General features: G+C 39.5%; 1 protein-coding gene across 1 annotated transcript in view; it reads right to left on the reverse strand.

Moving 5' to 3' along the window:
• PCDH15 (protocadherin related 15) overlaps positions 1-26,093 on the reverse strand; it is a 460,117-nt gene that overhangs the window by 159,391 nt on the left and 274,633 nt on the right. The window contains exons 16-18 of the mRNA XM_074874163.1: positions 19,930-20,062; positions 14,004-14,083; positions 7,795-7,888 (exon numbers count right to left, since the gene is read on the reverse strand). Of these exons, the coding sequence (XP_074730264.1) occupies positions 7,795-7,888; positions 14,004-14,083; positions 19,930-20,062 (307 nt within the window). The remainder of the gene's footprint in view (positions 1-7,794; positions 7,889-14,003; positions 14,084-19,929; positions 20,063-26,093) is intronic.

Genomic DNA, 26,093 nt, shown 5'->3' on the forward strand with positions numbered 1-26,093 from the left:
TGAACACGGGCTGCCAGAGCCTTCAGCTTCAATGCTCCTCGCCTTGTTGTACGGGTTATCTGTTTGCTTAGAACTGGAGACTTCACTGAAGTTATCAAAAGAACAGAGGTTTCTGCTAACCTGCAAGATCCGTCTGAAAGCAGGCACAGCTTCAGAGGGGTTCAGGGCAAGGAGCTTGGTGTGTCTGCTCTTGAGCTCTCTAACTTTGCACATACAGTGCTGGCTGAAAAATGGTCTGCCCAACTTATGTTTTCCAGTCTAACTAGAATTCATGACCATGGTATTTACTGTCATGATTGTGGTATTACTGAATATACAAAGTAGCATAATGTATACTCAATGCTAGACTATACATTACTGTTCTTGTGAACTCTGCTGCAAGATCTATTTAACATAGTTCTACTTAAGCTTTTTTATTTTGGGATACAAAATGCTTCAATAATCCTTGGTGCAGAACAGTTTCTCACCTTAAAATAATTAAAATCATCTTTCGAACCAGAATTACAATCTGCTCAAAATCTTTGATTGAAAACTGTGATTCATCTTTTTCTTCATGAGGGTTACTTAAATCAGCCCTTCCCTGTTAGCATTTGAAATCAAAGCCTTTATGGGGAATGTTATCCCTGCAATGCAAGCAGAAAAGTTGCACAAACGTTGGAAGTTTGGGAGTCTACTAAAGCTCACCCTAGTAAAAGAGCTGATGCATGGAGGAAAGCTTTCTCTCACAGAAAAGGAAATCTGGCTGGACAAATTCTTCTCATGTAAACTGAAATTTACTGATCAGCTGAAAATTTGAAGGATTTCTCATATGAAGTATATAACTTCTCAGGAAAATAGTAATAGGACGTGTTTCTTTTTAGTTACAGATTGTATTGCTGAAAAGATAGTAATTTGAGGAGGAGTTGTTTAGAGGAGGAAGTACAAAATCATTTATCTGTTTATACTGTTCCTTTTCATATATTTAAGAACTATTCCTTCCCACTGCACCAACAGATCAAAATTAATATGCTATACTAAGGTGGTATTAAAGTTCCACAGTATGAACCGATTCCATTAATATTTTTGGCAGTCTTGTTCTACTTATTACGAAAAGGTCAGTTAAGTAGAACCCTTTTTCAATACCAGCCTTTTTGTACACAAAATCTCTCTTCAGTGAGTATTTACTGAAAGAGGTGTGCATGCTCTACTCTTGATAGATAATGGAACTGATGTGGAGCAGACGCAGGTAATATTTACAGAAGTAACAGAAAATTTACTGTAATTAATTAATTCTCTGTATGCTATTCAACTAGTAAATCTTTGTCTAAATTACCTTGATTTAGTGCTACCTGTTTGCTCTAAGGAAGGTAATTAATTCAAGCGTGATGGGAGATAGATGATGTAAATTATTAATGATCTTCTAAGATGACTGAAATACTCAAGTCTAACTTACATGATGAAACACAATGCACTGCAACAAGGCTACTGATGGTTCACTCAGTGGATGAATACCCTCTTGAAATGCTGGTCTGCTCCAACAACATTTGGAGGAGACCAACATTTCAAGAAAAAGTGAGACAGTAAGGAAGAATATGGCATTGTATCTGTGTCTACACAAAGCACACCCGTGTGCCTCATGGCCCTCAAGACAGAGAGACTACTAGGCTGCCCCACTCTGACACATCTTCGTACAGTGGTATGTATTCTACTTTCATTTACAGCCTGTGGCAATCAATTAGCTAGATCATAAGGTGAGCAAACACTAGTTTCCAACTGTTGGTCCTTCTGAGGGCACTGTTGTGGCAGAGAGACTACCATGACCACCTATGAGCACCATCCTTCTGCATTCTGTAGCCAGGAATATGGTTTCCAGAGTTTCTAAATTCTAAGCCCCATTGATTTAAGCTCCCGTTCTGAGTACGGTGCAAACCCATGAACATTTTAGCCACACTTAAAGGTTAAACATTGCAGTGTCTGGGTACCCAGAACCACATACAGAAAGCACAGAAAAAAAGACTTAAACTGCCTTCAGAAATGCCAATTCTATCCCTGCATGCAGCACCCAGCTGCTCTGGGCCAGCCCAGCCCACCGAGAAAACATCTCTCTATCAGATACCTTTCTAAGGGTTGCCTGGTGGTGCCTCTCTCTCCTCAGGAAACGTGGCTCAAACCAGTTTTGGGGGCTGTAATGCTAAAATTATTCCAATTTTTGTCATGAAGTGTTCACTGCAGAAGAAATGGGCACAGTCGGAGATTAATGGGCAAGATCTTGGATTCATGGCTTTCAGAGAAACCTCCCAGAGCTACGTTGCCTCTGATCTTTCCTATCCAGTGAATCTTGGACTGTACCCTGAACAGCACAACTTCAAAAGAGCAGATGGACTTCCAGAGTAGATTAGCTTAGAGTATTCTAAGACCTACAAAAGAATCTGAACCCCTGTCACCACAAAGTGACCCTGACAAGGGACATCAATGTCGTTGCTCTCCTTCAGCCCCATTAAAGAGGAAGGCTGTAGCTGCCTGGGAGGTTGGGACCACCCCCTGGATGACTGACAGTTTTTAAGAATATCTAATTACTAACTCCCAAATGGCTTTATAAACTAGGCACTGAGCTGCTCTGTTTTGCCAAGACATGGGCAGAAACACATTTCTGAAGTCCTGGGTGAATATTTTCAGGACTAGACATTCGTGTTTGGAGGTTTGAATTTCGCTTAAATCACACAATACACACTAAGACAACACAATGGAGCTTCCTGCTTTATCTGTGTAAATGAACTGACACATACACACTCACACAAGCTAAAAATAAATAGCACAGAAGGCTTTTTCTCTCTTCTAACAAAATCATGAATATTTATTTCTAACTTCTCCCTCTGAAGACATGAATTCTTGCCTTGAAATCCCATCCAAACACACCACAATTTGTGAAAATAATTTCAGCTTGAAATATTTTTACATTCACACGTCATTCTTCTGCCCTTCTACAAGTCTCATTACTAGAGAAATAAAAATATTTTCCTGACTACTCAATTAATGCATACTTAATTGTTTGTTGCATCGTACTGTTAACAGTGATGGGTGGTAGGTCATGTTATTCCAAGGTCAGAGAAAAACCACAAGCCTGTTAATGCTCCAGGTTATAACTCAGAACAACAATAACTTGGGAAGCATAGTCGAGCATTTTAAACAATCAAGAGCATTATAAGGCAGGCAAAACTGATGAAATGGTGTCAGCCAGGCCACACCACTAAATGGAAAGCCATATTGCTTGGTGAAGACATAAGTAAGTCTGTATTAATTTTGTTGCAATAAACAGTCCCCAAAAGTCAAAAGGTGTCAACATGACTGTCACCGCACAACATTAGGAAGTTAAATAAACCTTGGGGCTTAGAATACACAAACCTCAACTACTTAGTGCCACAGCAACATTGTTGAAAGTCTCTTAGAGCCTTTGTTAATGACACAGAAAAAGAAGCAGGGAAAAAAAAAAAAAAAACATTAAAACACCAAAAATTTAAGGTGTGTGGTACCACAGACTTTTCAAATACAAAAAAGTGTTCAACAGACTTTATAGATGATGACGGGGAACAGTTCGTTTTCTCTAGAGAACAGCGGGGATAAAAGGGAGGGCCGATACCATATTGTATACTGTGTACTAGTCCAATATACCATGGGGTTTCCAGCAGAGTGGAACAAGCTGGGCACACAGCTGCGGGGGGCAGAGTTTCAGCCCCTAGACCAGGAGTCCAGTAACTTGTGGCTTTAGAAAGGTAATGCTTCATACCACCATGATTATGGGAAAGGTACCCAGTGGAAGCGTTGCTCCCCGAGAGCTGTACCCCAAACAGAAGTGTGATCCCGTGTGGGAAGTGTCCTGCTGCCCCTTGTGCTGATCTCCAAACTCCTGGAGATACCAGAAGTGGAAAGAAAGATCCATTTTAGCATGTCTGCCTGGGCCAAAGAAGACCCTGTCAGGACAGGAGATGGTAATCAGTATGTGAACTGAACCAGTGTTAAAGGTAGGAAGGATGATGAACCTTTCTGGCCCTTCCTCCTGTTTACTGATCCCAGAGACTGCTGACACAATCCTGAAATACAGGCTTCACCCACCCAACGAGCCTCACTTGTCTCTATGGAGAACAACAGTCTTAGTTTTATGAGAACAATGTTGCACAGCCAAGAGAGTCATCACCTTGAGAGAGATACCTTTTAAAGCAGCACGGATAAATTTCTTTCTGAAATCTTCAATAATTTCGAAGCATGGCAACACTTCCCATCTGAAGTATTCCATCTAAAATGCAGTATTTTATACACTTTTATTTAAAAATTAAATGAGCTGAAGTTATGCCTCTTTAAAACCCATGTTATAATGGCTAAAAATCTTTGTTCACAATAGAATTTAGCTGAAAAATATCCATCTTGAAATGTCTTGAGTACTGTTCACAATTTCTGAAGCAAAGTCACTGGCTGAAATTACAAAGACTGAACTTTCTCAGATAAGTATGAAACAACAATAAAGATGTTTTATTTTTTCCACTATGTAAAGGTACTCACATGGGTTTTTATGCATCTTTATGCTTGAAGGCTATGAATTAAATGACCTGCTGCACAGTTAAATTGTCAGTGCAACCGTTGCTGACCGTGCTTGAGGAACAGGCTCATACTACATCACCCCTTTGAGATCCCACGCAACCTGAATCATCCTGTGATCCTATGACTGTTGTTCATAAAACCTAACTACAAAAATGTACCAATGCCAAATTTTCATGTTGCAACTGAAGAGGAAAGTTCTAGTTAAAAGAAATCAACAACACCCACCCCAACCACAACAATAAAGTCTTTTTCCTTTAAATGCCTTTCAAATTTTAAAGAAACAAGCAAATACAGAAAAAGCTGTATAGAATAGAAAAGCTTGCTTTGACTCTAATAGCTAGTTTCAAACAGCCCATGCTGATTGGAAAGAAATCAGTTTCTATATTTTACCAGCTAAAATATGTTAATGTCATTTCAATTAACTTGCACCTGCCTGTGGAATTAACTTTGTGATTTTAGGGAAACTGAAACAAGTTCTTCAATCAGATAACCATTTTTCTGCAGGCACTAATAGAATCGTTCAAAGAAGCAAACCTTGACGACAAGCAGCAGGTGAATTAGCTTGGGGAGCAGTAGTTTTGTAATTGTAAGAATTCTTTTTTCTTTCCTAAAGAGACACCATTGCTTTCTGATATAAACTAGTTAAAAAGAAAAGGCGCTCTATGAACTTTCACTGACTTGTTGAAACAAGCATCCATGTCCTTAGAACGGTTTGCCATGTTACCAGCTAGCAACTTTAAATGAGTCCCTGACCTAGGAGGAGCCTGTCAAATAGCAGAGAGTAAGTCCGAAAGAGCTGCAAATCAAAGAAATTGTGCCAGGATGCAAGGAAGCCTGGCAAATTAGGCAAAACCACTGTTTCCTGGCATGGAAAAGGCATGGAGATTTAATAGGCTGAGCTGTCCTATTTCATCTATTTGTTTGTAAAATAAAAGCCAAGAAACTTATACAGCCAACTCCTAATCCTTTCGTTTCATGTACTGTCACCAGGAGCTTAGGGTGCAAGAGCAGTCAGGTCAGCTTGTCAAGTAAGACAATTTTTAAGACAATTTTAAGATGAAAGGTGCCCCAGCACTGACAGAAAGCACCATAACAGAAGAAAACAACTACAGCCAGGTAAGAGAGAGTGAGGAAGACCCCAAACCAAGCAGCAGTAAAAAGAACACACACAAGCTAGAAAGTGTGACTGCCTTTCAGTGTAAGAACAACTAACACACACACCTGAAAATACAAAACTCCACGAAAAAAACAGATGGTACTGAGGGAGGAAAGCAGATAATGAGACAGCAACAGAGGGGATTTTTTAAGTGTATGTTGTTACAGCAACAACAACATAAAACACCCTCCATCAAGAGCATTCAGTACCAGAGCCCAGTGACCTGCTGCTGTTTTAATTGTCTTTCTGCTTGTCAAGTAACTGCTGTACTAGTAAGAACTGTTATGCTTATTGAGAAAGGATGGGTTTTATGTCAGCATTGGAAAATCATAAATATCTTTCATTGATGTGACAACAGTTCTTTGGGCTCTAATCATTTGGACAGGTAGTCCACTCTACATCAGCATAATTCAGACAAAATACTAATGGAGCCCTCCAGAGTTTACTTTCAGTGTTTTTTACACAGTTGAGCTTCAAAAGTCATATCTGACCTTATGTACAACTATTTTATGTTAAGCAGCATGCCATGATTAACTGGATTTCCATTTAAAAACAACTATCTTCTTCTGAGTGTTAAAATGGATCAGACATCCAGTTAAGTTCCAGAACAAAGAGAATGAATATCTAAGAGGAAATATCTTTTCAGTAGCCTTTCTATGCCCAAGATAGCATTTCAGCAACATAGCATAATCTGAAACAGAACGCAAGTATTTTATTTAAATCTTCAGATTTCACAGCTGGAAGTTACAGATGAAAACAATTGAGCTCATAGCTATCAAGAAAGGAGAGTAGTTCACAAGTAATGAAATTACAAATATTAAGATGAATTACTGAAGATAACTGTAACCACATTTTAATGGAAAAGGTGTAGGCTCTGTTATAGCTACTTCATATTGCCACAGAATCGTACAAAGGCTCTAAAACTTTCTCAGTACTTTGGGAAAAAAACTTCTGAGTAAATATTGAGCAGGAAGGCAAACATTATAAGCTGAAGAAGGTAAAATAGGAGAAAGAGCATGCCATAGAAATAATACATAAGATTTTCTCCTGCTGCACTGAACATAAGGTGAGCAGGGGTCCAAACCACAGGGTTTTCATGATTGCTCTTTAGCAAACTGTCAAAGATTTCTCTGTTTCAATCTCAAGCCTGAGCACTGCCTCCTAGAATAGCCCAGGTGATGAGGATATATTATTTTAGATCTACCCTTATACACTGTAATTTTAAGGTCAGATACACAGACACTTCTCCTCCATGGCACAGGTCTACAGCAGAACTGCTGCGCTCCCATGTACCTTGCACAATCCAACTGCAGTAAATCCCCCCTGTTGGGACTGCTACAGACTTTTAGAAAAACTAATTCCATTCCATCTGCTTGACAAATAAATACACATCCTTAAACAGTTTTCCATTTTTCAATATGGAAATTGGAAAGAATAATTTTGTTGTTCTAAACATAAACGTGAGCAGTAGTTTGTTGGTTTCATTGTGGGGTCACTGCATGCTTGATCAATGCAAACATTGAAGACTTAGAAATACCTCCCCATAAAAAAGTTTTCTTTTTTTAAGACAAGTGGCATGGGCACTTTTTTTGATTTTTCTTGAGGGCTTAAAATAATTGAAGCTGGACAATGCTTTCATTTGTCAGTTCTGAAAAAAGTTCAATGCATTTGACTAGAGAAGGTACAAATCTATAAAACAGCTGCCCACATAACTTATCTTTAGGAGAAGGTAAGAAGGAGGACCGGTTATTTAATAGCACAGAGAAGAAATAGCCAGAAGAAGATGCAGGTATCTGAATAACGCAAAACCTTGACTGCATTGGTTCTTGCTGAAGAGTAACAAAGAGGCAGAAATAGCAGCAAAGTCACTTTGTTTCAAGATCAAAGGACATAACCCCAGTGATACACAGGCTTTATCTACACAAACATTCTTGAAATCAAATTGTTGCAGAGTACAGATATATTTGATCAAGACCCATATAAAAGCTACTACAATTAGACTACTTCCAAGTGCCTAACTACATACCATAACAGCCCATTTTCTTAAACTTTCACAGGAAACTCACCCCATCTGGTCTGCCATCCGAGGCTGTAACAATCAGAATATAGCGATCAGTGCTTTCTCTGTCCAAGGGCTTTCCTAAGGCTAGCAGTCCAGAACTAGTAATAAAACAAAAACATAAAACGTTATCACAACACTTCTAAGATACCTACAAGCACTTTTGTTCCGCTACTTTGTGTTACACAAATGTTTCCCTTTAAGCAAGTTAATAAGCTTTTAGGCTTTATTACAACTGAAAGCATGTTTTGTGTAGGTAAAGGCTAATAAAAACGATGAGCCAATTTCTAATGCTTTCCGCTTCGATACATGCATAATTTAGCATTAAAATAACAACCTAGTGATCTACAGGATTATACAAAAGGTAGACCTACACTGAACACACCACCCTCATTTCTTAGAAAACTGCACTGCTATAATAAATGAGAAGAGAGAATCACAAGCAGTCTGTTAACCACAGAGGAGTCCCAATCTCCCTGACAGGATTGCAGAACTAAATTCTGGGAATACAACACACACAGTCTTAAGCATGAGCATCCTCAGATCTTTATAGGAAAAGGCTACTAACTTGCATGTTTGTGTAACTGCAATAAAAGTGCTGGAATGAGCTAATGCCCTTTCAGTACAAGCACAGATACACCATATTCCCTAATAATAAAATATTAACATAGGCAAAAAAGTTTTGGAAAATTAAACAGGATATTGTCATTATTGATGCCCATTTAAAAAATTAATGAAGGGTTACTTGGAAGCCACATACACAAAAAAACAACAAATAAAATTTCACAAAAATGCTAGCTGAAAGCATTGCAAATTCCTGTAACTGCTGACAATAAAACAACCTAGATTTTGTCTCTAGGGTGATATAATTTCCTCATGCAGAAGTCTAGAAACCACCTGGAAGTGTGCTGTAGCAACACAGAGACAAGATCCCACCATGAATTCATTACTTTTATATTAGAAAGCATCAGAAAAGTACCATTGAGTTGACAATCCTGTCTAAGCAGACTAAACTCTGCTTAACTGAACTGGCAAAAGTGCTACTTCTGTGATCAGCCCTGAAGTTCCACATTTCATTTACACGTTTTTGATGTGTACTGGAACATAGTCAAGTATGTAACAAACAGACATCTCAAAAGCCACCCAATTCACAGGCTATTTAATAAATATGTACCACTAAACATGGATCAAGGATGATATTTATTCTCTTCTCACATGAATAGGCAGCTTCTCCCACAGAACTTGTCCAAAAGTGTCATGGTCAGCTTCCAACATTTTAAGAGAAGTGTAACAGCAGCACTGGATTTTGCAGTGCCAAAGCCACACAGGCTGGGATCTTGGTATGCTGTGACTTTCCATATGTTAATCCATTTTTAATGGGCATATCAGACCCAAACACTTGTCAGGCGCAAGTATAAACTTTACTGGTTGAGCTTACATTTTATGTTCATAACCTAAGAACCTAAACAGCTACTTGCTCAGAAAGAGGGCTTATTAAAACAAACAAACAAAAAAAACCCAAACTCAAACCGCACAAAACCAAAAAGTCCCACCAAACTAGAAGGTCTCAGTAGCTGTACTTCTTCAGAACACTTGGATGTATATAATCTTAGGTGTTTTATATAACTTTGATGTGTTTTTTCCCTTTGAGATTATAAATTTCTGCAGTTTCGGTTGTAACTTCTTACTCTCGGAGAAGACCTCAACAAACTGGTTCCAGGCCAAGACTTTTTCCAACACTGTTTTCAGCAGAGATAAATAGCAACTTACTGGCAAGCCATTACTGAGAGCAGTTTCTTCTAATAAATACTACAGAAATAGGTGAGTGGGAGCATAATTCTCCCCTAGGATTGAAAGGTTGGTATGTAAAATAACATCCAACCTCAGTAATCAAAGAAAAGAATATTTCAGGAGATGCTACATTCAATCTGCCTCATTGCTACATAACCAAAACATAGGCACGTGCCGTGTTTTGCTTCCTCAAAACAGGAAAAGCTAGCAACATCATTGTACCTAAAGTACTTTTCCAGAGGTTGGTAAGAACCAGTGGGACACATGAATATTGGGGATAACTTTGTAACACGGTAAATACGGAGCTGACACGTCTTGTCCCAAGCGCCAAGTGTCGTGCCAAGCTACAACAGGGCCTTGGGACCTGTCATGCTTCTTTGCATGGACTCGCCTAGGCCTGCTCAGGTTTTAGCTTTAAACCACAATTATCTAATGAGCAGGTGCCTGATACCAATGCTGTTTTAGCTTTTCTTGCTTTTCAACAATTTTGTAGCATGATGCCTATTTTTATATGTATCTTTTTAAACTAACGTGTAGCTATAATGTGGTTATTGTGCAAAGACTGAATTATGCACGGAGCAGTACAGGCGTGGCCTCTAGTGTAGTGAAAGTTCAGGCACAGGATGACAGCAGAGCCTTTGGGCTACAAACACCTCACCAGTGGCCTACTACTGGTAAAGAAACACAACCTTAGGACCTGCCCAAAACCAGTTTGGGGTCACAAAGAATAATAAACAAGTATCCCCATATGTAAAAGACACCACATGCAGTAGAAGTTCAGATGTAAGATAGATTTAGACACAGATGGGGGGAAAAAAAAAAAGAATACCGTGCTACGGAGTGTGTTAACAAACATAAAAATTACTCCAAATGGATCCTGGAGTGAGGAGGATGCAACCTCATCATACTCCTCCTCCCCCCAGGCAGGACTTCAGATGCTGAAGACTCAGCATAGACCCCCTTGCTCCAGAGGAAATTATTGCCCTGAGGACTCAAAGGGAAGGTGGAAGAGTAAAGCATAACACCAGAGAGTGGGACAGACCTTAGAAAGTATATGTGGTTTTTTATATCTAGTCATATATGTAATAATATAAATATATGTAGCTATATAGAGAGATGTAATGATATATAGCTATACCGAAATATATATAGGTATATATCAAGAAAATATATGTATATATACATATAGAAATGTTAAAATTACATATATCAATAAAATAAATTACATTATACATATTTTATATATATACACATACTGAAACATACATATATATGCATTTTTAGCTATTTGCATTAGCATTACTGGATTATTAATAATGGATTAGACTATTAAGACTTCAATTAGACTAACAGTAAGTTCTTAGCTTTGCATACACACATGGCCCACAAGAAGGCAATGAGTATAAAAGTGGTGTTTATTCCAGCAATCTATCCTATAATTTGTGTGTGACAAATTAATAACACTACGTATCTCATTTTTGCTTTCAGTCTCATCTACTGTCGTCTACTAAGGAATATTCAGCTGAGCTCAATTCATATTATTGTTACATTACTAAAGACCACTTAACTTTTAAACTAAACTTTTTATAATTTATAAATAGCAGATGTTGAAACAGTAGTGATGCTACTGAGAAAGGCATTAATTTCCTTGAGGGCTGTAGAAAAGTCAGATGTATCAACAACTGACATGAAACATTACACGGTGCTCTGTATTTTAACAATTCTCTTATTTCCAGGTGTTTCTGCAAATGAATGAGCTATCATAATAGATCATCTATATTTTTTCAGCATTTGTTCAAGACATTGGCACAAAATATGAACAAAAGAGTTGTTTAGGAGAGGAACAGTGAATAACATAAAACACTGTGGTAAAGTATTAATTCACAAAAAAAAAAAAAATCAAAGCGGAGCTAAGAATAAAATATTGACAACAAATACTGCTTTACTAACACTGACCTTTAGCTACATGTATCCATTTAAATTTCTCCAGTATTTTTCCACTTTCATATTGCCTTTTTTATCTCCTCCTTCCTACCACTTGAACAATTGCAATCTACGGTTTCCATTTCAAGAGATGAACATCATTCAAGAGACAGGCTGATTTATAAAAACTCCCGTGTTTTACTCAAGGATTCAGACGTACTCACATTCATTTAATACCCCAGTTTTTAACCATCACTTTCCCTGGGGAACATAAGGAGGTACTGAATTCCTACAGATCATGCTCAGGTTGTATTGTGAAAGAAGAAAGAACAAAACCATCTCACAATCCTCAGATTGAGGATAAAAGAGATCTAGTAGGTAGATGTAAAACGGGTAATATTCAGTACTCATGCCACCAGTTATGGAATTACACAGGGAGTAACTGACATGCTCCAGGATGCAAGAAAATAATCCAGATGAGAAAAAGGAAGAGAGGGAATCATGTTCATGGTCTCTGCCTTGGCCTTAAGGTATCTACTAATGCATTTATGTAACACTGAGATAAATTTCTGTAGCCTTAATATGCCACTCACATTATCTGTATGCTTTGTTTAATATTAATCCTACTTTAATCTCCTATCGAGACATTTCAGCACCTAGAAAAAAACATGCAAAAGGCTGAAGAAAACTTTGCACAAACAATTTTCAAGAAAACAGATGGAAGGAGAGCAGGAAAGAGAAAACACTTCAAAGAGCTCTCCTTTTTACCAAGAGGCAACAGATCAAAAAGACAAACAGACGCCTGACTTTGTGCTGAAACCCTCGATGTGCTGTGGTGCTCAGACCCACGGGGCGTGTGAGGCTGGGGGGTGTGTGCCAGGGGGTGTCAGGCTTTCCGTGAGGGGCCCTGGAGGCCGGTGGGATGGAGGAGGACTCCCCCCACCCTTGACAGCCCCTGGGAGGTGGCACTTGCAACTGCTGCAACACTGCCTGTGGACAGACACGTAGGGGTGTGCCGTGCCTGCAGCCTTCAGAGAGAACAGCAGAGATTTCTTATTCATTTCAGGCTGAATTCACAGCTGTGAATTCACAGGGCACCTTTAACAGCTTGACTTCTGGCTACTGTCATGCTGTTTACATCCAAAGATGGACAAAACAGGAGCTGCCTAGGATCCAACTTCTATGCCATGAGTCTGGCAGGCCAGAAGTCGCCCTGAATTTGCACGTTTTTTAAGTCTTTCTGGTATGAAGAACTACCACGATTTTTACGGTGCGATGTGAACAGCACTGTGATAAGCACGAGCTGCACAAAACAACTGCCCACTGAGTAACCCCCGTTCGGAGCACCTCTCACGTAGCCAGGCACACTCCTCGTTCTTCAAGTTCTAAAGGTCACAGAGTGGGTCAGACAAAGTTTCTCTATGTTAAGGGGAGGACTGCTAGCATCGCTTGTGCAGAAAATCCTACAAGTGTGCGCTGTGCTGGAGCTATGACTCCCAGTGCTCCCTCTGGGCTGATGAACAAAGCACACGTTTCCTGATCTGCATGAAAAGTCCTGTCCTAAGCGATGAATAAAACCAGCAGCCCAACATCGTTTCCTGCTCTTGCCACGAAAATGAAACAGTCTCCTCTCTCTAAGCTGTCCCTTTCCTTGCCTGACAAGTCTCTATTATTAGAGGCCCATCAATCTTGGCGGATAACAGCATCAGCATCTCTTGGGATCTTCAAGGCTTTTTTCACATTGTTTCATAAGTGATTTGATTCTCCGTCTATGGGAGATTTATCACAGTGAGTAACCTAGAGTCTTCTATATTATATAGAGACTTCTTTCAGTACAACCTCTCCCTCACACCAAATTAGAATAATTTTTTGCAATTATAACCTCATCATGAACAAATAAGCCCCAGGTTACTTTTGTCCGATCATCTACCACGGGAAGTCAGCTCACCACCCTCTTTTCTTCCTGCAATGAAAAAAAGATACTTTGGAGTGTAAATAATAGCTGCTTGGGTAAAATAAAGAAGGGAGTGGTGGGACAGGCACAGACCTATCTGGTGTTTATAATTTTAATAATGCTCCTGCCCTTTCTAGCTCTATTTAAGTTGGTATTCAATTTAAGGAAAAGAGGTTTTAAAACAATGCTCAAAAGTATTTCCACTACAGACTAAAACACCTGAAGGCAGGAAACTAAGGCAAAAAACGTCCCTGTCATTAGTCAAGAGCTGACAAGTATAAGGTTTTTAATTAATCCCTGGTCAGTCTTTTAAATAGAATGTTTCCACCTCGGTGAGTTTTACCTACTAAAGTGTTTAAAATAAATAAATAGTCCCCTGTGAAAAACTCCAGAGGGCAATATCATTCACAGAGCTCTCATTAACGTCTAAGAGCCAATCTAAAGAACAGCTGAATATGTCTGATTACAAGTCTTTTCTTTTGCTCTCAGCCCACATATTTACTTGACTGAAAAGTTACAAGTCTATTTTCTAAGCGTTTTCCACTTACCTTTGAGAGAGATTAAAAACTTGTTGAGGATCTCCATTCTGAATGAGGTATCTTATAGGGTCACCCTCTCTATCAAAAGCCTTTAGGAGAAAAGAGGATAAAATTAAGTCAGTTATAAAGCTTTCTTTTCTTTCCTTCAATTTATAAACTGGAAAATTAACCCCTGAAGTTCTATTAAAGTTATCTACAGAAATAACACTAATTTCTCTGTTTCTGTCTACAGGAATAACACTAATCTCTCTATTTCTAAGGCGACGGTGGTAATTACAGATTGGCTACTTAAGATAAAGCTGTAGCATATCAGAATTCTTATGGTACAGCGAAACAACAATATTTTGAATACACTTTCAAATTACTACTACACATAAACACACAGCATCACAAGTATGAAATACAGGCTTTATTCAATTCCTTTTATTTTTGTGCAGCTACAGACTGATTAGACTGAACTTTTATTTTTTCCTTTGTTCCTATTCTTCATTTCCACTTCTTCTCCAGATTCTTCTTTCTGTTGGTTTACCAGAATCCTAATCCTTTTGCTGATGCTCCACTGAGCAGTGTAGACATTGCAGCACTCACCCTCCGTGATAATTTGCTTTTGGAGGGGTGAAGATCAGGATGAGACCTTTCAGAAGGGATATTAACAGCGCCAAAACAAGTATATTTCACCTACTAGATGACAAAAAGGCTTTTCAGAAGCTGAGGAAACTACTTTTGAAGTTAAGCTTTGGCTAATCTACTTCCAAAAATGACCATAAATATGCCATGTAATTATTATTTTGTCAAGTGTACACACACATTTTCCCCAAAAAGACTACCGGGTGCTTTTCAGAGAAAATACTGTCTACCAAACTGTCTCACAGTTACAACTATTTAGCATTTAAAATCCAAAGTGATTAAGGATGCTATTGCAGGAAAAACAATAAAGACACTGCTATGAGAATTGCAAGAAGTCCAACCAACAAATTCAAAGAAGGGCAGATAGGATTGACTAGGAAACAGGTCACATAAACAAGGAGAGAGTATTTTAGTGTTTCTCATCTTTCAACAACCACCCTTTTTCCTACCTATTTTCTGTAAGCATTTCCTGCAGACCACAGTCAAGCACTGTGTATCTTTGGGCTGACCATCTATAAAGCAGTACTTAAGACAAAAAAAAAGAAAAACAAACAAAAAAAACCCCACACCACACAAAATCCCCAACATTAAGAACAGAAGCACAAACTATTACATTGTGCAGGCAGGGAATCTAGTAAGAAACCAACTTGCCTTAATCAAAGGAAGCATAGGAAAATAGCACCTACGTCAGATGAAGGGGACCAGTATAAAGAAAAAGCAAGAATAACTATACGAGGACAAAGTCAGAAAAAGTCGAGGCAAAACTGTAATAGAAACAGAAGAGAATAAAAAGGATAACAAAGAAATGTTTAAAGAGGAATGTTAAAGAGGAAACGAGGAATGTGGTACCTTGCCACAGTATAAAAGCAGGAAGGATGATGTTGAGAAGGTCAAAGAGCTAACATTTCTTGTGTTTCAGCTGCAACCAAGCAGCAAAGAAAATTAACTGTGGCAACAAAGGGGTAAAATATCAGATGAGAATAGGGAAAGAATAAGGCAGAGAATACGTACATAAATAGAGTATCTTCAAATCATCTACTGAAATTAAAGCCTGATGAAATTCATCCTAGTGTATAAAAACATAGGCTGAAGCAATCTCAAAGCCATTAACGTTTTTTTTTTTTTGAAAACTCACAGAGGACAAATGTGCTGAAGGGCAAACACAAGGTACATCCTTCACAGAGGAACGAGCCAGGAAATCACAGACCAGACAGGTAGAGCTCAATTCCCAGAAAACCACAAACAATCAAATTATCTGTAAGTACCTGTGATGACAATATGGAGATGGATAACACAAAGCTAAATTTCTCAAGAACAAAGGATATCAAACCAATCTAATCTTCTTTTACAATGGGACAAGAGGTCTTGTAAATAGAGAAGAAACTGCGGATGTAATAATGCATCTTAGCCATAGTAAGGCTTTTCACACTGCCTTGTGTGACATTTTCATAAACAAGTTCAGACAACACGGTCTCCAAATGGAAGACGGGATTAAGCAAGAATAAAAGTGATCATAAAAATTAAGGTCAGACAGCAGTGGATAGCACATAGCATTGACTAAATTCTGCAAAAGTGTGTGTAAATTTCTTCCAATACCAATCAATATTTTCATTAACAAGATCAGTGACAGAATAGAAAATTTGTTTATAAAATCCACTGATGGCACTGAGTGACAGGAGGATCCAGCACATTAGAGGGTGTGAGCAGAATTCAAGTATTTTTATGCTGAAGATACGAACAGTCAGGATCTGACTCAGTAAAGCAAGTGAAAAATATCAAGAATATGAAACTATGCAAATACTGGATGCAGAAAATCTGACTAGCTGGCATCTCTGAGGACTATCACAGATTGTAAATCAGCAGAATCACATTGTTGATTCTATTCTTTAGTGGTCCTTCTTATTCTTTTTACCTTACCTGCAGGGGATCCTGTCCTCACTTCACATTTAAGGGTACCTCAGATACCATGCTTATGGTCTACATTCATTCCTAACAAGTCAGGAGACTTTCAAAAAGACAGAAATAAAAGACTGGTTCTAGGTAATTTCATTTTCTCCTTATGTTCAAAGAAAATGTATTTTTCAATCAACATACTTAAAAAAAATCAGGGGAAAAAGTTTATAATTTTTTAAAAAACTTCTGTTTTCTTTAAAACCAAAGAACAGCAAGTTATTATGTACATAAGAAAAACACTGAAGACTTGCACATGAGAAAAGAGCAATCTATACCTACTATTTTCCAGATTAATTGTATACAGTGTCTTCATAAATTGTACACAACGATTTCATGTTGCTTCCTTGTTCAGCACATAACTGGACCGTGATAACAGTCCTATCTGTTTTGCAGACTCCCAGAAAAATTACACTATTTGCATATTTTAATTAATAATGGTTGGCAGAACATGAAGCAATAAACGTCTCCCAGGCAAGCAATAAACTCTGAGGTTTATTTACAAATTAATACTGTGGAGATCATTTAATATTGTATTACTTAATCTCAAACGTTGTTAATTAAAACACCAGTCACAATCAACTGGATACGTTATAAAATAAATAATAGTATAAGAAAAAAATATAACCTTCCATCATCTGCGTGAAAAATTTTAATGGAAAAAGAGAAAGTAAGTTTTATTTTTAGAACATGTATTTTAAAGTATAATAGGCAAATTTAAAACAGCTGCATTTGCATTGTTATTGACACTGATGTTTTGCAGATCTTCCGATTTGCTAACTTGGGAATATTTAAAGTAACTTGCTTCCTCTCCCCCAGTTTTTGTAATCCTCATGCTGTATGCAACACTAAACAAAATATTATTAAGAGGGAGTCATAAAAGCAAAACCTCTTAACCTTACCCCACCAATGAAAACATATCTTAACTCCAAAATACTTAATGTATAGATAATGAAAGAAAAAGTCGCTTTGAAAATTTATACATGAAAACACTTGTGAAATATTTGAAGTCTGTTAATATCCTATGTTACCTATGAGACATATGCAATAGCTTAAGCTATTGTTAAAATTCCACAAAAAAACCCAAGGTGACTAATTGGTAACTTTCTGTTTGCCTGGAAAAGACAGCACAAGATTTCATATGCTTAAATACTCAGTTTATGAATGTTTAAAATGTCCTGGCCAATTTTACACAGGGAATAAAAAAAGATGAAGACAGAAATATATTCCACACAATAAAAGTCCTTTAATACAGATGGGAGTATTAATGCAGAATGAGGCAGTTGAACTTGCACTATAAAGACAATGGACCCACGTTTCAGGCCCAGGACCACCAGCCCCACAAGAGATACAAACTTTGACTAATCCCCAAGAGATGAAGTCAACGCATATTTGTGATTTAGCAATTGAATATTTTCATAAACAGAAGTTGTTTAGCTGAATTCAAGTCATGCATAGCATATTGGTAGTATAAGATAAATCTACATTGCAGTAACGACGATGAAGTAAAGACAACATTTTCTATGCATTTCCAAAGCTCTTAAAACTAACTGATGCATTTCACTCTTTCCCAAACACAGTAACTCATAATTTCCAGGGATCTTGGGCATGTAGCAGGAAAACACCCACTGCTACATCACCAAAGTGCTCGCTAGCATCCTGGCTAGGAGGAGAGTAGCTGGCATGACCATTCTGCACCTCCCCTGCCCTGCCTGGCACGGGCTGTCTCTCCCAGATTTACTCAGCATACTTTACCAAGATCGTCTGGAAAGGAAAACAAAATCTAAGCAAAATGTTTGGGGTTTAGTGAAACATAAGAGTTTCATGAGACAGATTATTCCAACAGTGAGGTCCATTTTCTAAGCACATTTAAATTGTGTAAAATCCTTAAATACTAAAACCTAATTTTTCTGCCTCCAAAGATCACCCAGGCCTTCAGCCATATAGTCCAGCACCTGTCAAGTAAACACAAATGTTTCTGTTTCTCAGCATGCTCCTGGCTCCCAACTCTTGTGGGTTTCCAAAAACAAGCATCTCCCCACCCAGGAGGAGAAGGCTCTGAACAGCATGGCTCTTCAATTCTGAACTCACTACAGGCATTAGAGACATGTCAGAAGTTAATTTTCAGCACTGAGATAAATGAGTCTTGCTCCCTTGGCACAGGTGACTATATCAGTTTAACCATCCATAATAATCTTAATCTTTCATCAGATAACAATTTTAATAGAAACTTACCCATTCACCTGCATCAGTGACTCAATTAGAGTTCCTTTATTTCACACACTTTGGTTTGGATTTTTTTTCCCCGTCCATTTACTGAACGTGCAAAACACACAGAGCCACACACTTCAGCTGATAGGAACTGACCTCATTCCACTGAGTTCAGCAGACTTCAGTACAGCTACACTGACTTAGAGCAGATAAGGTTATTGCTCTCTATGGTTTCTGTTTAGTTCAGGTATCTCCAGTCTTCTTCCTTTGAAGGGCTTTATATGAAGTCTGAATAATGTTATAATATTTACAGGAGCCACACTCAGGAGAGCATGCTGTACTGAGTTTATTGCTTTAGACTTGAAGCCATAATGATTTCATAATAATAAAAAGTTCCTGATCCCCGCAAAAAAACATTGAAAGAGTTGTAATTTATCTCCCTTTTTTGCACAGCTGGCTTTCAAGACATGTGGACAGAACACAATGCAGCAAAAGCTTTGGGAACAGTAAATAAGCTAGGAGAAAGCTGATATATTAACCATGCAGCAGCACACAGAGAAGAAACCTGGGTCTGCAAACTATGTCGATACAGCATTATAAGCAATACTGCACTAATATACTTTCACTGCTTCCACTTGCAGAGCTATACTGGGTGGTCAGTTAGTACAGGGACCTCTGCTTTTTGTTAGCCCATAACAGCAGTTGCTACATACACCAAGGGGAGTAAATATCTTTGGATGCTTTTCAAAAACCACAGGCTAAAGAAGGCTGAGTACCAAAAACCTTGCTGAAATTCCCTGTGAATTAGGTGCGGAAGGTCCTAAGCTCCTCTGATTTGCTGACAAACGTATATATAGAGATTTTAACATAAGAAATTGCAGGCCTTTCAAGTTTTGAGCCATTCATGGAGTTTTTTTCTCATATACTTGAGTCCCATATGCAGCCTATAGTGCCTTTTAGCACATTTAACACAAAAAAGTAGTTACAGAAATACCCAAGCCAGCACTTTTCCTACATGATCGATGTAAAAGGGGCTATTCCTGGCAATTAAATAATTTTCAATCCCTATAAACAGTCTCTGTATGCAAGGACTGGGTTCTCCATGGCATGGGCAGAAACAGAAGGAGTGTGGCAAAAGCATCTGTACCTGCAGGTTTAACAAAATGGCTCCAATTCTCATGGCCTCGCTGACTTCAAGGCTGTACATCAGCTGGGGAAAGCGGGGAGGGCTCTGGTTGTTGGGCGGAAGGACCTCAATGTAAACAGTAGTAATAGAGCTCCTGCAATGCAAGGGAAAAAAAGAAGTCAAAGCCAGTCAAAATCAATAAATCAACAAACACAAGGCAACCAACAATGTCTATTTTACACACTGTGTGTTCTCTAGCTCTAACAACCTCCCTTTGCTCCTTTACAAGCTTCAGGATGTATTTTTCATTCTGCAACAAAAATAAAGCAGGCTGCCACATTAACAGAAGAAAAGCTAAATAATTTCTTTAAAAGTAGCCCGAGTGTTCTCTGAAAAACAAAGCAGTAAGGTATCAGTGCACACTCCACATACAAAGATGACTCCTAATCCCCTGGTGATACTGTGTCTTCTAGAAGAGCATGACAAATTCCAAGGTGGTAACTGCTCCTGCCATGCACAGTATCTGCCCCTGGAGCATCCCTGCTGTCGTTTGGTTTGCTACCTTTCTTTGGAAGAGAGGGAACTGAAAATGCTGATGGAGAGGATAATGCTGTGAGAAGACTGATGTACACAACTCTCTAATAGGCTGCATCAATACTGTGGTACACACAAATAAATCCAAGCCTACTTCAGAGTAGTGAGCCACGGCAATACAGGAGACTGCAAAACCCATGGAGAAAACCTAGCAGACCCTTCAACTGCACTGAACCCCTAACCCAAACATCCTGCAAACAGCATTCCAGTTTGTGAGCTCTTCTTGGAACACTGAATCTCACCACAGACCCTGCAATGACCGTGCTGTAGACACACTTGCTATTCAACAGCTCTGAATTGAGAAAGGGAGACAAAAGTCTCCCTGAAGTTGAAAGAGATTTAAAATCTGGCTTAAAGGGACCTTTTTCTTGCATCTTTGCTTGGTTACCCCATCTGCCTTCTCTCCTGTATGTTAAAACAGTACCCTTGCCCCAGGACAAAATCCTGAGGAGAGCAAGTGTTACAACTGCAGGTGCAGGTTTCCTCCGCCTGATTCCTTTGACAAATCTCAGTCTTTAAGGCTTCAGGAAAGAAACCGCTTCAGGACAAAGGGATTTGTCCCAAATTTTATCCCTTTTTTTTTTTTTTTTTTTCTGGGGGGGTGGGGGGAAAGGTGGGAGTGTGGAAAAAAACATGAACACACAATGAGTTGCTTCTTGCAAGGCTAGCAAACTCAGAGAATCCTACCAGAAATTACTAGATATCTTACAGCTGAAACAGCTTCTGTGTTAACTGATAGAGTTCATTAAATACCAAAACAACACATCACTGATCCATATTTTTAATTAGCTGTACAGGATTCTGACTAAGCCATGTGTTACAGATGTTTCCCACTGCCCTTTGCCAGCAGGTTTTATAACTCCGGGACACAGACCGGAGCTGGGCAGACCATTGCCTCAACACCATGACAGATAGTTACGTTTTAGGGGCTGTGTCATGCTGCACACTGACCAAGGTAACGACCACAAACACCCCCAATACAGAACGACAAATCCCACCCATAGGTAACTGCTGCTGACGGAGCTCCATCCCTAAGGGCACATCCACACACGCCGCCCGCGCCCCACAGCCCACGAGGAAGGGAATCAGCCCAGTTGGGTGCGTCCCATTTTTCACAGTTTGGCCACACATTTTGGCCAGCATGGAGCGCACACTGAGAGCTGCTGTGCTGTCGCCTGCTTCAAACAGGAGACAGACATGCTCCTCACTTGTGTTGCCCAGGGGCAGCGGTGGGGCTGAGGCATCTCTGTGAGGAGAGGCTGGGGCTGCCCCAGGGCGGGCATGGCCAGTTCCAGTTGGTTCTAACAGCCACATGGCTGGGCATGGGCGAGTTCCTCAGCCCTGCTGGTGGTGCCTCTGGGGGAATGGATTTAAGAAAGGGGAAAAACAGAAGAAGAATAAGGAAAAAAAGTGTGAGGAACTTTGAGCATGGAAGAGGGAGGGAGGGAGGGAGGGAGGGAGGGAGGGAGGGAGGGAGGGAGGGAGGGAGGGAGGGAGGGAGGGAGGGAGGGAGGGAGGGAGGAAGGAAGGAAGGAAGGAAGGAAGGAAGGAAGGAAGGAAGGAAGGAAGGAAGGAAGGAAGGAAGGAAGGAAGGAAGGAAGGAAGGAAGGAAGGAAGGAAGGAAGGAAGGAAGGAAGGAAGGAAGGAAGGAAGGAAGGAAGGAAGGAAGGAAGGAAGGAAGGAAGGAAGGAAGGAAGGAAAAGAAAGAGGGAGGGAGGGAGGGAGGGAGGGAGGGAGGGAGGGAGGGAGGGAGGGAGGGAGGGAGGGAGGGAGGGAAAAAGGGAGAAAGGGAGAAAGGGAGAAAGGGAGGGAGAAAGGAAGAGGGAGGAAGGAAGAGGGAGGAAGGAAGAGGGAGGAAGGAAGAGGGAGGAAGTGCTCCAGAAGCCAGAGCAGAGACTCCCCTGCAGCCTGTGGGGAGGAAGGAATGGCAGAGTGGGGCTGTTGTGGACTGAGGGTAACCCCCATTCCCCACCCCCTGCGCTGCTCAGAGGTAGAGGAGTTGTGAATGAAGGAGTGAAGTTGAGCCTGAGAATAAAAGGGAAGTTGGGAGTTGTTGTTTTAGTTTCTGTCTTTGTTTCTCACCATCTAAACCCATTTTAATTGGCAATAAGTTAAATTAATTTTCCCCAAGTCGAGTCTGTTTTCCTGTGACGATAACTGATAAGTGATCTCCCTGTCTTTATCTCAAATCATGAGCTCTTTCACCTTATTTTCTTCCCTCGTCCTGTTGAGGAGGAAGAGTAAGAGAGAGGCTGGGAGGGTATCTAGCAGCTGGCCAAGGTCAACCCACCACATATATACTAACAATATATACAAGTTGACTCTAACAAGCCTTAAATGTCCAACTGCTCTACCACTAGCCATGTCATGACAGCCTAGCAAACATCCATCTGTGCCCCAAAACCCTGGCTACCAGCTAGTCCAGGGCAATCCCCAGCTTCCCACAAACAGCAATGCTGTGGATGCCGCCTTGCTACGTCTCTCTGGAGCAAGTGCCGGATTCATTTCCATCTACAGCTACAGGAGATGAAGATCTTACTGCTTTGAATGTAATAGCCATGTCCTTATTTGATTTAATCAAACTTTTAAAAAGCGCCTAACTTGCACTGAAACGCATCAGTCAATGACAGAGTCTTCCCATCTATCATATCCTTGGGCATTTATGAAGCTGAATTTGCAGATTACTGACTCAACGGATATAAACAAAACCGGTGTAATCAGGGGAAGATGGACAATCACAACTAAAGGCATAGATTACCTCCTTATAAACTACAGTCAGTTTCCTGTCTGCTCTATTTTAAAATGCTCCCTCATATCCAACTCATCTTTCTGAATTGATGTTCCACACTTACATTGTTGGAGGAAAAAAACCCCAAAACATCACCAAATGCTCAACAACAAACACAATAAATTAGCAGACAAGATATCACTTGAGCATTGGGGATGCATATTTTCTTGGGATAGCTGCTGTCTGTGTATGATATACACATCCAAATTGTTGTGGTTTAGGGTGCATTTTTCTTCCACTGCTGAGTATTTAATAAAAATACATTGTTCTGTATCATTTTTTTCCTGATCCTGCTACATCTTAATAATACCCAAGTTGATTTATTGTCTACCAAGCTCTAAAAAAAACCGGTTTCTGTTCACCACAACAGTAAGCAAATTTTCTTCCAATCTTTAAGATAAGATCACAAAAGTAAAGCACCAGTAGTCTGCAAACTAAAAGTACTATAATATTAAACGGCTACTTTTTTCATTTCCGATCCATTTTTAAATTAGCGCTTTGCAATTTTAACCCATTCATTTGTGTTATATACAGCCATTTAAGCGGCTAGCAAAATCTACTTTGCCATGGGGAATGAAAGGAGACAGAGCTGAGCCTTCCAACAATTGCAGTTGCTGTTTTAACACTGCAGGGACAGGTGAATACACCGAGAACAGAACAGAGGCTCAGGAACGGAATTGTGCTCACAAACTCACACAAGCATGGAAATATGGCTTTTACATTACCCCAGCTAAATGGCAACACAAAGGAAAGCATGGTCAACAAGCCACTGAGATTGCACCCCTGTCTCTGCTTTACTTATGTGTGCTTTCCACATACAACTATATCATATATATAATGAATATATTTATATACATGTGAACCAATATATCTTTGGCCAAACAATCTCTGCATATACAAGTCAAAGACAAAGTGTACTTTTTCACTGTGTGCAATAATAATCTCACGATCAGGTATTTTCCAGATTGGACTTTATCTGGCAGATTACTGTTATCACTAAGTGACATGCTTCCACTGTGCAGGAATCCGAGGTCAGTGGTGGAAAGGCTAAGGTCTGAAATGACATTGTTTGATTTTACAGATGTTCTTCTTATTTTTTCAATAATAGAAACTGATAATCACTATATGTTTAACTATAACTTCAGTTCTAAAAGAAGCAAACTTTATCTTTTAACTTTAATGCTTTGTATAAACTTAAATATACTTAAAGTACCTAAGTATACTTAAATATACCTCAATAACTTACATTAATGATGCTTGCTATAGATAGAAACTTTAATAATACTCAGAAAAATATCTTGTTTTATGCACAGTCACCCTCCAAGAATTTAATGTGTCACACTATGCAAAAAAGCTACACAGAATGCATTTCAATTTAAATTTGTGCTCACAAAGGCTACAGAGCTACAGCTCCTGAGCCAGGTTTAGCAGTTCGGTCTTGCTTTGTGCATAAGCAAGGGGATAAATAAAAACCAGCCACTTTACACGTGACTACAGTTAGCCTGGTATGTCCTGCAACAGAATCCAGCTTTGGGAAAAAATGCTTAATATTTGAAATTACATCAAAATCCTTTATTAATTTTTTTTACAGTGCATACACCTTCCTGCCTGCACAGATATGTAATGGCTGGCTAGACCTAGCCCATTCCTAGAAGTCTCAAATACTGGCTACTGCCTCCAGCAAGGCAACGTGAACCACCAAACACAACGTGACATCTTTGTATTAGGAGTATGAAGTTCATAAAATCCCAACTGCGAGATTCTAACCACCTCACAGCCAGAAGGAAGTGAACTAAGGAGATGTAAAAGGATGGTTTTAAAGACCTCGGAGCTGTAGCTCGCATGAGCTCTCCCTGGCTTTTCTCTGTGTAAAATGGCAAAAGGCTGCTTCAACCACCACCAGCTCATTTCTGCTTTTCCAGCCTTACAGAAAGAAAGTCAGGAAGACAGTGAAATCTTTTGACCTGAATGTCCCTTACCAAACAGTAAGAGTTGTCCACCTTCTTTCTCCATGGCACCTCACTGAAGCTCCAGTAGCCCTCACCCTGATTTTTTAACCTTCACCAACACAGAAAAACCAGCTCTGGGCCCCAAATTCACCTCAGGTCAAGGCCAGACTGGCCCTGGGGCCACCCACCCCAGCTACAGGAATACTGCCTGGATGGAGTGGGTTTTTGAACACACATTAAAAGCTATGAAGCAAATTACGTGCTGTAATTCCACAAAAGGGGAGACAAGCAGAAGCAACAAGAAAGGAGAGCTTTTCCACTTTTGAAGATTATTGCAATAAAGACATTTTCAGAGGAGGAAGTACGTGCTCCCAACATACATCATCAGAAGTATATATTTTTAGACAATAGAAAGATTTCTCAAACATAAAAGGAACTGATAGCAATCAAAGCTGTATTGTAGGGACTACTGTTGCTGGGGTCACACCACTGGATTCAGAAGCTCTCTGAAGTGGCATTATTCATTTTTGTCCTCCACTTTAATACTATGTTAGTACTCCACAAAAGCACGTGCATAATATTTCACAATCTCCTCCCCAGGACTACTAAAAGCCTACTATCAGCTACCCTAAGAGAGGGCTTATCAAGAAAGCAAACAAGAGGAAAAGGAGAAGAAAATTCAACCAGAAGACTGTGTTACGAGACACTAGTTTTATTAACAATCTAACAATCTGAATACTTCAGTGACTGGAAATCATAATTATAAATATGTGCACAACAGTATGAGCAGCTTTCTTGGAGACACGACAGAAGCAGCAGGTCCTGAAGAATGAGTGCAATTCCACTTTTGTGTT

This window comes from Strix uralensis, chromosome 7 (genome assembly GCF_047716275.1).
Source record: "Strix uralensis isolate ZFMK-TIS-50842 chromosome 7, bStrUra1, whole genome shotgun sequence".
NCBI lineage: Eukaryota > Metazoa > Chordata > Aves > Strigiformes > Strigidae > Strix > Strix uralensis.